The following is a 12,987-nucleotide window of genomic DNA, read 5'->3' on the forward strand; positions in this document are numbered from 1 at the left end:
GCTAGCTTTGGTGGAGTTTGCCTACAACAGTTATCACTCCAGCATAGGGATGCCACCCTATGAGGCACTATATGGAAGAAAGTGTAGGTCTCCTCTGTGTTGGACGGAAATGGGGGAAGCGAAGGTGCATGATGTAGACCTAGTGCAGTACACTTCAGAGGTAGTTCCTTTAATCAGGGAACGACTGAAAACAACTTTCAGTAGGCAGAAGAGTTATGCACGGACCCAGACGAGGGATGTGGAGTTTGCGATGGGCGACTATGTATTCTGAAGGTTTCTCCAATGAAGGGAGTCATGAGATTTGGAAAAGGGCAAGTTGGCACCTCAAAGATATTGGACCTTTTGAGGTTACTGATAGAGTGGAGCGATTGCCTACCGGTTGGAGCTACCACCCAACCTTTCTCACGTTCATCCGTGTTTCACATCTCCATGCTCAGAAATACATTCTGATCCTTCTCATGTCTTTGCAAGGATGTGATAGAGCTAAAAGAGAACTTGACATTTGAGGAGCGACAGTAGCCATAGTGGACTACCAAGTGAGACAGCTGAGATCCAAACAGATCCCTATGGTTAAGGTTTTGTGGAGGAGTCAGTCAGTGGAAGAGTGCACCTGGGAGTCAGAGCGGGACATGCGTAGCAAGTACCCTTACTTGTTCAATGCATAATCATGTGATTTATTCTGCCTTGTGTAAAATTCGAGGACGAATTTTCTGTAAGGGGGGAAGAATGTAACACCCCTGATTTTTTATATATTATTATTGGGCTTCGTGTAGGTATCCTCAATTCGCGGAAATTCGACAGTTGTCCGGATCTGTGAATTTCCGGCCAGACAGACCAGCTACCGGAAAAGTCTCCGAATTGGATCGAGGTTTTGGCTACCCCACCATTGTCAGGCATCCCGAGCGCGTTCCCGAAGTCGGAATCGGCAGAGGTAAACCCGAACCTTGCTTTTTCGTAATTTTCTAGTGCTTAAATAGGATTGAAAATCCATAAAATATTCGTGGTAGCTTAGAAAATTACGATTCTTTTTGCAATAGCTTAGTAATATTTCTAAGGACAGCGGGGCAGAGTTTTATAATTTTTAGAGCTTATTTGAGCAGTTTTTGCAAAAATGATCAATTATAAGGACTAAATTGAAATTTTACATATTGTGATGAATGATTGATTTGATGGGCCCAGGAGGGGCTGTGTGATGTGATTGAGTTGTATATATATGGATTGTGGATATAGAAGTGTGTTTTGAGCCCTTTTGCAGGTTGGGTAGGTCCTAGGTATAGGGGAGACTCTGCCGGATTTTCGGCACGACTTAGGACGTATTGGGTCTTTTCTTGATTTGTATTGAGTCATTTGTATTAAATAAATGTAATATGATTGTCAGGTGAGCCGGGACAGCCTTCTTCCTCCGCCCAGCCGCCACAGTAATTTGTCGTCAAGTCTGTGAGTAAAATATTAATTTTAATTATAATTTCGATATTATTATATGTTCAGCATGCCCATGCATCACTTATATGCATATATTTATGTAGTTAAACTCTAGGCACGATTTATGTTGCATTCATAACTGTTGATGTACCATGGATGTTGTTGTGGTAATTTGGAGCAGTGTGCGTGCGTTGGCGTGCGTGTGATGTGGTGTGGACTATGGATAGGACGGGGTAGTCACGGCTTGAGTAATTCGCTGGGACCCGTTCCTTCGAGGGGTAGTCACGGCTTGAGTAATTCGCTGGGACCCTCGATTTGGTTATTAAGTGGAAGTCCGAGCTTGAGTAATTACCGCACCATGTTGGATTTAAGAGAGTCAGATAGGATCGGCTCCCATATGTTATGATTGATACTACAGGTGTGTGAGTGCTCCAAATTACCTTTTGATGTTATGATGTGAAAATGTTGTGTATGTTGCATTTCACTCTACAAAGGTTGCATTAGTTTGAGATAGTTATAGAGATTATAGTTAAGATTGATATTTTACTCTCTGAGTCGAACGCTCACTTCTGTTCAAAAATTTTTACAGGCCACAGGAGGATATTTTGTTCTGGGTTAACCTGCCTTTTTACCTCGCAGGTTGTTTATCAATATTGTGTAATTTTAATTACTCCTAGAATTTCCGCATGTGTTAGCAGTAATTATTTGAAATTGGTCTGTAATATTATATTCATGTTGGACCTGTAAACTTAATATTTTAAGTCTGTTTGATGGATTGGATGAGGGAGCTGAGCTCCCATTTATTATTATGTTGATGAGTATGTGGAGGGTGAGCTGAGCTCCCCAATGGATTGTTTATTGTGTTTACAGGTCGGGTGAGTCGAAAACTCCCCGTTGGAAAGTCCATTTTATGGCCGGACTCTGTCCGTTTGTTTTCTTGATATTGGGCCCAAATGGGCCTTAGAGTTGGGTTAATGAATAGTTAAGGCTTACTACGGGCCTCGGGGGCTTTAGGCTGGCCCAGGTCCTAGTGCCGGTCCGGCCCATAGGTTGGGTCGTGACACATTCCATCTTTGCTTTTATATATATATATATATATATATATATATATATATATATATATATATGAGAGATGAAATAAAGTATTTAAGAGAGTAGAGTCATGAGCCGAGTTATTTCACATAGGATATCTTATATGAAATGATAACCCAATAGTGAATGAATATATATGCATGAGTGATATGTATGGGTAGGACTCAAAAATTTATAACCATCTTCTAATATTTTTTCAAAAATAGTTACTATATTTACATATATGTCTAATTATTATTGAATTATCATTTCATATGAAATACTAATATGAAATAATTGTTTTATTATATAATTTATCATAAGAGGACCCACCAAGCCCTTGTATTAATATTGAACTTTTGTTTTAGGAGAGCAGGTATATACTAACCAAACAGTCAAACAATGTCATATTAATATAAGCATCTCCTTTTAAATAGAGATGCTATATAAAAATTTCAATATAAGGTTGGTTCTTTGTCCCCCAACCACAGAACATTTCAATCAAAGCCTTTTTTTTTTTTTTTTAAATTGCTTGTAAAATGATATTACATATCAATTTTCTTACATTCTGTTAAATTCATCTCTATGATTAATTAAATCATTAATATCAAAATTAAAGAATTTATAAAAAAATAATATTTTTATAATTTGATCTCAAAATTTAATTTTTTTTTATTAATAAATTTAAAAGTAAATTCAATTGCAAATTGAATTAGTCATCCAAGTTGATCAAAGAAGCTTAATTAAGCTTAGAGCTCCCTTTATAATATGGGAAAGGAAAAATATTTCAAAAAATCTTAAAACTTTTGTTACATGTTCCAACCACAGGAACAGAACATAAAACCTTAAAAATAACAAAAAGAAAGCTGAAGACAAGGACCCACTTCCCTCAAGCAGTGGGAACAAAGCTGTCTTTAAATTAATTAAGAAATATATTGGAGGGAAAAGAAAGCCAAAAAATTATACCAAAAGGAAGTAACAAATCATTTTGCATCTAAATGCCCATTAATTTTCATAGGGTAAAGTCTATTAGGTGAAATGAGGTCTAGCCATGTGGCTTAGAGATTCACTTGTTAAAAGGGCTTCATAAAGTTGAGAATTTGGTGGCTTTTTTTTTTTTTTAAGGCATTTTATGCTAAACTTTCAATCTCCACTTTTAAAGTTGAGAATGAAAGCTTCAATTAAAGTTTACCCAAATCTTGCAAAAAAAAAAAAAAAAAAAAAAAATTACCCAAGTCCAAGTGGATATGCTCTCAATCATTTTCTTAATCAAATTGCTATAATCCCTTCCTAAGAAAATATTTTGTTCCACTTTATTTGGAAAATGTTGGCATAGCTACAAAGTACTATAGCTAGTGTCAATCATATAATGCATTCAAATATACTTTATTATTATTTCATTGAAAAGCTTTTTTTTTTTTAATAAACTATTGAATTGAAATGTATATTTAATATGATGTGTAAAAATTAATTAGTAATATTATTTAATAATAATAATAAAATTGGATTAATTAATCATTTTTAGAATTTGTTTATAATATATTTTATTTTTATTGTTTCAAAATTAGCACTTGCATTTGAGATTCATTGATGAACTAATACTATAGTCTTATTGTAGAATTATATAATTAAAAGTATTTTTTAAAAAAGTAAATCTCATATTTTTATAATTAATAAATTTAATATATGTTTTTTAATAAAATTTGATAGTTTATTATGATTCTCTACATGCATCCAAGTCTAATAGATCTCCTAATCAATTGCAATTGTATATGTTAAGAGAATTATTAATTGCTCTAAGTTGGTGGTTTAGTACTCACAACTGGCTATGGCTTTTCTTTAAAGGATAAAAAAAATTATTGTCTTATGTCTTTAATTTAATAATATTTAGGCAGATAAGAGCTCCATTTCATGTTTTTAAAAATCATATTTTTCTTTCAAACATTATTTTCTAGAAACTTCATATAATTAAACATGAAATTTGTGGTCCACTAATATAACTATATCATTCAAACAAATTGATTATCTATGTTTATTACTATAAATTCAGGTATGTAGGACACTTAAAAGAGAAAAAAAAAAAAAAAAAAAAAAAAAAACTAGACTAAGGATAACAATAAGTCGAATTTTCGCAGATATTCAACCCGACCAAATCCGAATAGGATAGATGTGGGTAATACATAATCGGGTTTGGGATGGATTCTAATTTGAAAAATAGTATCCATAACGAAATTGAGTTTTACATGTTAAATATCTAATATTTAATTAAATATAAAATATATATTTTTTATAATAATATTTATAAATTTTATATTTTATTTTAAATAAAAAAGAATTTAAATATTTTATAAAATTATTAAATTTTTAAAATATAAATTATTAATGAAAAATAAATTTTATGTAAATTATTAATTAAAATATATAAAATTAATTAAATTTAAGTATTTTTTAAATAATAATAATCAAATTTGAGATTAATTTAAATTTTAAAAATATTAATCAAATTCAAGTTTAAGTGACTTTTAAGATTATCAAAATATCCAAGTCAACAACTCTCTCCCCATAATAATTATTTTAATTTAAGCATGGAAAATAATACTCTTTCTTTAATATTTTTCAAATTGTTGTTAGCAAATTTGTAATTTTTATTTTACTGTTAAATAAGTTTTTTAATTTTTCTTTAAAATTAAAAAATTTGTGAGCTTAATAGCACGTAATTGAAAAATAAGAGTTTAATATATAAATATCAAAATATTTAGGATTTATTTAATTGTGAAAATTGAGGTAGTTATTTGAAATTTTTTAAAAAAATAGAATTCGTATTTATATGTGTCAGTTTTTTGAATAAAAAATTAATCGTTTAATTTTTTAGAATTTAATTAAAATTTAAAAATAATTTTAAATTGTTTTCACTGTTTTTATTTATAATAAAAGTTTTATTTTCTTTTTTTTAAATAAAAATATATTTTTTATAACTAAATTATTTAATGTGATGACATTCTTAGGTTGATTAATTTTGCTGAAGTATATGCTAAAACATCTCTATTAACTATAATATTACCTATCTAATTAATGATATTTGAGGCATTATCATAAACTTTAATTTAATGATTTACAAATCATTTTTAAAAGTGAGAAATATTGAATTTTAATTCAATTAAAATTAAAAAAATTAAAATAAATATGGGACTAATTAGCATCACAATTAGATTATATAGCACTAGATGAGTAGAGTGGCTTAAAGGTTTAAATTTTTGAAAAAAAAAAAAAAGAAAAACATTGGTTTGATATTACTATTTAGGTAAATGTTGAGAAAAATATTAAAATAATAAAATAAATTTTTTAAATTATTTTTTCTTTTATTAACACTACTAAATAGACGCTTAATTACCAAATATAAGTTATTCTTAAAATGGCAAAATATTTAATTTAACACCTGTATTTATTAGAAAATTTTAATTTAGTCTATTATTAATTTTTTATTTAAATTAATTTAAAATTTTTAATTTAATTTAATTTAAAAATTAAAATTTATGAACTAAACTTTTTTAATTTTAATAAAAAAATTAAGAAGTTTAATTTTTTATATTAGGATTAAATTTTTTAATTTCTTGATTTAAATATAAAATTAAGAAGTTTAATTTTTTAATTTTTTTAATTTTTAAGTTAAATTAAATTTAAATTAAAATTTAAAAATTAAATTAGATAAAAAAATTAAAATGTGTTAAATTCATCTTTTTCAATAAACAAAGTGGTATAATTCAACTCTTAAAATATTCAAATTTTAATCATTAGATTTAGATCAGTTGTAAAAGATATTTTTGGGATATTCCATGAATTCATCTGTGCCATGTTGTGGCCACTAACAAAGGACACAGAATGGATTAACCTAATAAACAATGGGCTGTTTAGTTGGGAAACTAAAAGAAGTACAAAAAAGCTTTAACTTAAACAAATATTTTAAAACTCATTTTTAACTGAGCTCAATAATATATTTATAAATATAATTATTTTTATACATTAAAAAAAAAGCTGATAAAATTTTTAACCATTAATCTTCTATCCATTAAAAGATATTCTTTCATTTTAAGTATTAATTTAATGTTTTATCCATATCCTTCTCAAAATCATTAACATTCTAATGTCAAAGGTAATGATAGATTTTTTAAAGTTAAAAAAAAAATTCTGAATTTATATGTTTGAGAGAATTTATAATTTTCAACGTAAAAGTTTTTTTTAAGCTTTTGAAAATTTTTATTTTTTAACTCACCAATTTGAGAATAATTTTTACTTCAAAACCTCTAAATACATTCAAGATTTTTAATTTTCTCTTAAATAATAAAAAATTATAAAGGTTTAAAATTATAAAAAATCTTATTTTAGAAATTTTACTTTATTTTACCTTCATCTAAATAATGTAAAAAAAATTTCAAATGACTTTTTTAATGACTTATTTAGCAGTATTAACTATTTTAATAACTATTAGCTATTATATATTAATTATTATTAATTAATTATTTATATAGTGATTTAAAATAAAAATATTTAATAAAAATAATTATTGAATTACCTGCAAAATATAAAAATAATGTTATTATCATATTAACTTTTTATGAACCACTCTCTAAATCTCTACATAATAATATAAACATTATATAACCGGACAATATAAATAAAAAAAAATAATATTTTGAAGGCTAAAATACCAAACATTATTTAAAAGCTGTTATTAAGTATAGTTTTGTATATAAAAATTCTTTAAAAAAAAATTATCAAAATTTAAAATTTTAATTTTCTACATGAGAAGAAAACAGTCTATCAAGTGATGAAATTCCAATGGCATATGAAATCCCTCTTTGAATTACCAATTTTATGTCAGTGGCCGTTCATTCACGTTGAAAAACAAAAAGTGGATACAATAATGAGAATAAGCACCTAGAATCTCAAATGACAAATGGTAATAATGTCAACTTACCCGACCAATTTAATACATGTGTTTGATTGAAGGGTAGAATTTGGGATTGGTTGATATGAAATTAATAAGAGGTCATTGTTACTTTGTTAATATTATTTGGATATTTAAAAATATTATATTAATGTTATACTAAACCCAACCCCATATTTCAAATTAGTTAACATCGATTAAATATTTTTTTATAGTTTTATTTTATTTTAATTTTTTTAATAAAAAAAAAATATTATTTAATTTTTATACTCTAATGAAATTAATTATTTAGTATATTTATTTTAAAAAATATATTTTTAAATAAAATTGAAAATTTATTAAGTGGAGACTAAATATGATTTTATATTTTTTTTATATTATTCAAGTATTTAATAATCTCAATTTACCCAACTAATTTAATATAAACAACTTAATCTTAATTTCAAATTAGATAACATCAATTATAAAATTTTTCCCATCATTTGCTTTATTTTCAATTAGTTTAATAAAAAAAAAATATAACTAACGACTTTTGTTTTCTTTAAAATTATGAGATACAGTTCGAATCTCAATTAAACTACTAGTGCCAATAATAATAAAATCTGTTTGGGCCTTAGCATTGTTCCACGAGAACAAAGCCTGCCTAGTTTAGGTTGGGCATTACTGATCTTAACTTCCATCTTAGAATAGGTACTTATCTTGGACAGAAAGATTGAAATTGATATTTGAGGGTTAGATGGAATGTTCAATGTCACCCTACTGCGAGCCACATCAGAACAAAGTTGTGTATTAGTTGTACTCAAACTGAGACTCAAACTCGAGATCTCAAACTCGAGATCTTAGTCTTGAAAGATGACGACAATACTGCTGAGTTATTATTTTCTATTTAGTAGCGGCTTTATTATTTATTTGAAAGAAAAGAAGGAAACCCAATAATTTACAACGGCATGCCGTGCATGTTTCCATACCTCACTTCGAAAAGCTCTCATTCAAGAACATACTGTCATGGTCCTCAAATTCTACTAAATTCTAGTATTATATATATATATATATATAGTTTCACTTGATCCATGGTTACATCTCAGAAAAATAAAAGAACTGCTGAATGCCAAATCATCCTAAGTATGCACTTACAAGTAATATGCCACAAAGGCATGGATAGATCATATATTAGAAGTGCAACTTAAAGATTGAATGGAATGGGAAGGCACAAGGCAGACTAATTTGAAGTTTAATGTATTGAAGACTCACAGAAAGAAAAAGGCCAATGGTCAAAAGAAACAAAAGGAACTATCATGTATTTGCTTTTCTGAAACAGATTTTACACACAACAACTCTGTTAAATTATACAAGAAACCCAGATCAAGCACATTTGGGTTACCTTTCCAATACAACATTAGGAACATCGTTTTCAAAGACAGATATAGAAGCTCCCCAGCCTAAAAAATTTATCTTAACAGGACTTGGATCAAACATACAAGGTGTAATTGCGATTAATTCCTTATCTGTAGAAACATACCAGGCAGTAACATGCTTGCTGCTAATTGCCGAGTCCACAAAGCAAGCAGATTTAATCTTGGATATGGATTCTTCTTGCGATGAAACTATCTGTATTAATGAACTACTCTTGAGTTGCTGCCTTTTTCCATCTTAAGCACTTGTTCTGTTTTATGTCAATGCTTGGATTAGAAGTGAGCTGCTTTGCTGGTTTCGCAATGGATATTTTCTCCATTGCATTCATGAACTTCCGCAAGTGCTTGATATACTCGGGATAAGTTTCAAGGTTGCAATGGCCACCACCTTTGACCCATAAAGGGTCGTACTTTTCCTTGGCAAGTTCCCATAGGCGCTTCCCATGAGACCAATCAACAATGTCATCATTTGTTCCCTGGGAATGTTTAATGACAAAAATCAGCAATGAAAATGCAAATGTACAGATTCAACCAGAAACCAATTAGAATCATGGTAGAGTAAATAGTCACATATGAGACGAGCATATATTTGCGATTAAGGGGTGTCTGATACCAAAGGTATATGCAAGCAACCATATGATAACAACCATGCTCATAAACATAAGCAGAGAGAAATTGTGGATGTGCCAGATATAGGAAGAAAATGACAGAAGCTTGATCCTCAGTATTCTAGTTTCTACTAATTTGAGCAATGTGCAAATCTGGTTTGATAACCATGCATTATTTTCTTCACATGAGGGTTTACAATTTCTATGAAATTGAAGGATTGCTTCCAAGAAGCCAATTAAAGATTTAAAACTTACAATCTAATTAAGAAGGCTTCCTTATTTAGTTACCAGTGTGCTTCCTTTTTTCCTTTTGTGTTTCCAATGTTTGTGACATGAAATTCTTCAGCGTACTTCCTTCAGCCATTAAACAATGTGAAACTACTCTAGATTATTAAAGTTTTCAGAACTGAAGTTAATTGGTAATGTAATATTGAGCAGAAAACTTTCTAGGATTTTTCACTGCCAGACAATGGAGGTTCCTGAAATTGTATAGATTTACTACATTTCTGTTTTATTCTTATAACACAGCATAAGCAAATACAACATTATACTACCTCAAACTGATAATAAAAAAGCAAAATTCCAAAACATTACAAACTCAGAGACTGATTTGTTTAGCTAATTATCAAATCAAATTTTCTTATTGCCAGCTCCAGAGTGGTTTTATCTCCAATTATGGTGCCATTTACCATCAAACACAATCTTACACTAATATTTGCTAAGAAATACAGGCAGTATAATATGCTAGCAACGCCATGGCATCATGAAAATAAACATGCAATAAGCAATTGGTAATCACAGGTTTATGTTTTTATTTTTCTTAATTGAGTGACATGCAAACTTCACTAGGGAAAACAACAAGTCTTAACAAGAATGGAAAAAGTTCCATGGAAACAAAGGGAATAAGTTGCAAATAATGACATGTAACTTACATGTATAACCAGAACTGGACAATTGACAAGCCGTATTTTGTCTATATTCTGTAAATAATAGAAAAGTCCTCCAATTAAGAAAAAAAGAAGTAATTTATTATTACAAAGAGGTACAAAAGATGGAAGGAACCGGTGACTACCTTGTAAATGTCAAACCAAAACGTCATCTTCACAGGATACAAGACCCGTATGCCTGAAAGGATCGCACTGTGAAGAACAACTCCTCTCAACCTCTGTAAACGAGAAGCTAAATGCAGAGTAGGTCCACTTCCAACAGATTGGCCATACAAGATCAAATCTTCTTGCTTAACTTCATAATCCTTCTTCAAACAATTGTACACAGCCTCTATGTCACAGTACGTGTTGAATTCAGATGGCTATTAAAATTCCAGAAGTAACAACTGATCAGGTATAGAATTAGCCATGTGTACGTAAGACAAATGGACATGTAGCCATTTAAATTATTGACACAAGTGCTTTTTCTCTCTTTCTTTCTTTCTTTTTGAGAATTTTAATTGAGAAACTACATATGATTGATCTTATAGAATATGTTTACCTTGCCAGAAGATGCCCCATATCCTGAATAATCATAGCTGCAAAATAGCCAAATATCAAGTAAGCAACAAAGCAAATAGGGCTTAGCTGCATTAAATGAACTTCAAGATCCTGACAAATTATTTCCACTAAATCTTGACATGCTAATTCTTCATTTATTTTCTGCACATATAAAAACCTTTCAGGTACTTAATTAGCACGATTTGAGGATGCCCTTCATGGCATGCACACAACACAAAAGGGTAAAAAATTAAGAAAATAAAGTAAATTCTTAAACCTTCAATACTTGAAAAAACCCATATATTAATATGCATTAGCAGATAGTGATAAATGATGTCAACAGATTACAGGAGGTCAGCAGGAAATATCTGTCCCATGATAAAATTTAAATAAGAAACCAAATTTATTAAATTTCTTTTCCCTTGTGGTCTATTCAGAATTGTTGGTAAGGTCATAATAAAGAATAAGAAAAAACAAGAAATGATTATAAAGCGGGCAACATTATTAAATCAAATGATCAGATCACAAATAGACCCATGATAAGTATTTCCACCAGTAAAACCTACAGAAGGGATATCACCGACATATTCAAAAACAGGGAATGAGTGAGAAAAGGAAGAGAAGAAAAACAGAACCAACAGATCAAAAGACAAAATGAGAAATTTGAAAGAGAAAAAATTTGAAGAAAAAAAAAAAAAAAGAGAGAGGGGGAGGGGGGGGGTTGGGCGCTGGCAACAGCATGAACAACAAAACACCTTAATCTAAAACTAAAAATAACTAATACCCATAAAATATTTTTATTTATTTATTTATTTATTTTTATCTGAATCAATCATCAAACAAGGAGAGGCCGGAAATCAGAAAATGGGTATTGAATAAATCGCCAAAAGAGGAACATACAACAACAAATAAATTCATAAAACGCAGAAACCACCATAACCAGATGGAAACCCATCTCAGAACAATCAAGAACCAACCAGAAACACCCAGAAAGGAAGCAATGATAAGAGGTAAAAAGGGCATAGAAGCAATTAGCAAAACATATATATATATATACCTCATAATATTGACCCTCAAATGAGCTCTGAGCTCAATGAAGAGCTCATGCATTTGGCCAAGGTCAGCAGCGTTTCCATGGGAGTACAAGAGGGTGAACCTGGCAAAAGGGTGTTTCCAAAACGTGGCCACAATCTTGTTCCCGCCTTTGGTTTCCAACAAATGTACGTCAATGTTCTTGTCAGCTGAGACCCTCGGCAACACCAGCCTCCCATCTTCCTCTCTACATACATCGTAGGTTGGTGGGTCTGGGGGAAAGAAGGCGAATTTCGCTGCCACATTAGACGTTACATTTCCCATTTACTGATTATTTCTTTCTTTTTTTTTTTTAATTCTTCTTTGTCTATAAAGACAAGCCACGAGCACAAACAAAACACAACAAAAACAAAACCCACTTCAGAAATATGCGTACGATATGATCAAAAGTTGTTTCAAAGAAAAAAAAGGTGTTGGAATTTGTTTGTGGTTAGTAAAATTTGGTTATGGTGTTTTCATGGGTTAATGTCATGTCAAGGGATCTAATAAAAGAGGATGAGCTGAACGAGGTGGAGATGGCGGTGGTGGCAAAGGTGGTGGTGGTGAAGTTGAAGGTGAAGTTGGCGGAGATAATGAGGGAACAAAAACCCAGAAAATGAATAGTATGGATGTGGAATTTTAGAGGACAAATGAGAGAGAAAGAGAGAGAGAGAAGAAAAGTTGCGTTGGCTCATAGTTTTGATGATGGGTGATGATCTGTGTAAACCTGCATCCATTTTTTATTTTTTTTTTTAATTTTTATTCCTATTTTTGAGTGTCCACTTGTTTCAAGATTATGTTGAAAGTACAGTTTTGACCTTGTTTATCTATTGTGGAATCCTTCAACTATGCATGAGAAAAAAAAAAGTTTTCTTTTGCATGTTTTTATTATTGGGTTTCAGCTCATAACAGTAAAAACAAATTCAATACCAATAAACTCAATATTCGTTAAAGTTTTTCAAGTCTACTTA

General features: G+C 29.9%; 1 protein-coding gene across 1 annotated transcript; it reads right to left on the minus strand.

Moving 5' to 3' along the window:
* Positions 1–8,706: 8,706 nt before the first annotated feature.
* LOC110661784 (uncharacterized) lies at positions 8,707–12,749 on the minus strand. Its single transcript, XM_058139997.1, has 5 exons — positions 12,003–12,749; positions 10,947–10,983; positions 10,531–10,767; positions 10,391–10,438; positions 8,707–9,326 (listed from the first exon to the last, which is right to left on the minus strand). The coding sequence occupies exons 1-5, from the start codon at positions 12,299–12,301 to the stop codon at positions 9,060–9,062; spliced, it is 888 nt and encodes a 295-aa protein (XP_057995980.1). The 5' UTR covers positions 12,302–12,749; the 3' UTR covers positions 8,707–9,059.
* Between the last annotated feature and the right edge of the window lie 238 nt (positions 12,750–12,987).

This window comes from Hevea brasiliensis, chromosome 17 (assembly GCF_030052815.1).
Source record: "Hevea brasiliensis isolate MT/VB/25A 57/8 chromosome 17, ASM3005281v1, whole genome shotgun sequence".
NCBI classification, from domain to species: Eukaryota; Viridiplantae; Streptophyta; class Magnoliopsida; order Malpighiales; family Euphorbiaceae; genus Hevea; species Hevea brasiliensis.

Bases quoted from the DNA above. Each gene is read 5' to 3' on its own strand.
- LOC110661784 (XM_058139997.1), bottom strand. From the start codon at position 12,301: ATGGGAAATGTAACGTCTAATGTGGCAGCGAAATTCGCCTTCTTTCCC. The intron at 10,439-10,530 runs GTAGTCACCGGT...TATTATTTACAG, and splicing joins TTTGGTTTGACATTTACAAG to AATATAGACAAAATACGGCT. The intron at 9,327-10,390 runs GTAAGTTACATG...AAACATTCCCAG, and splicing joins GTCCAGTTCTGGTTATACAT to GGAACAAATGATGACATTGT.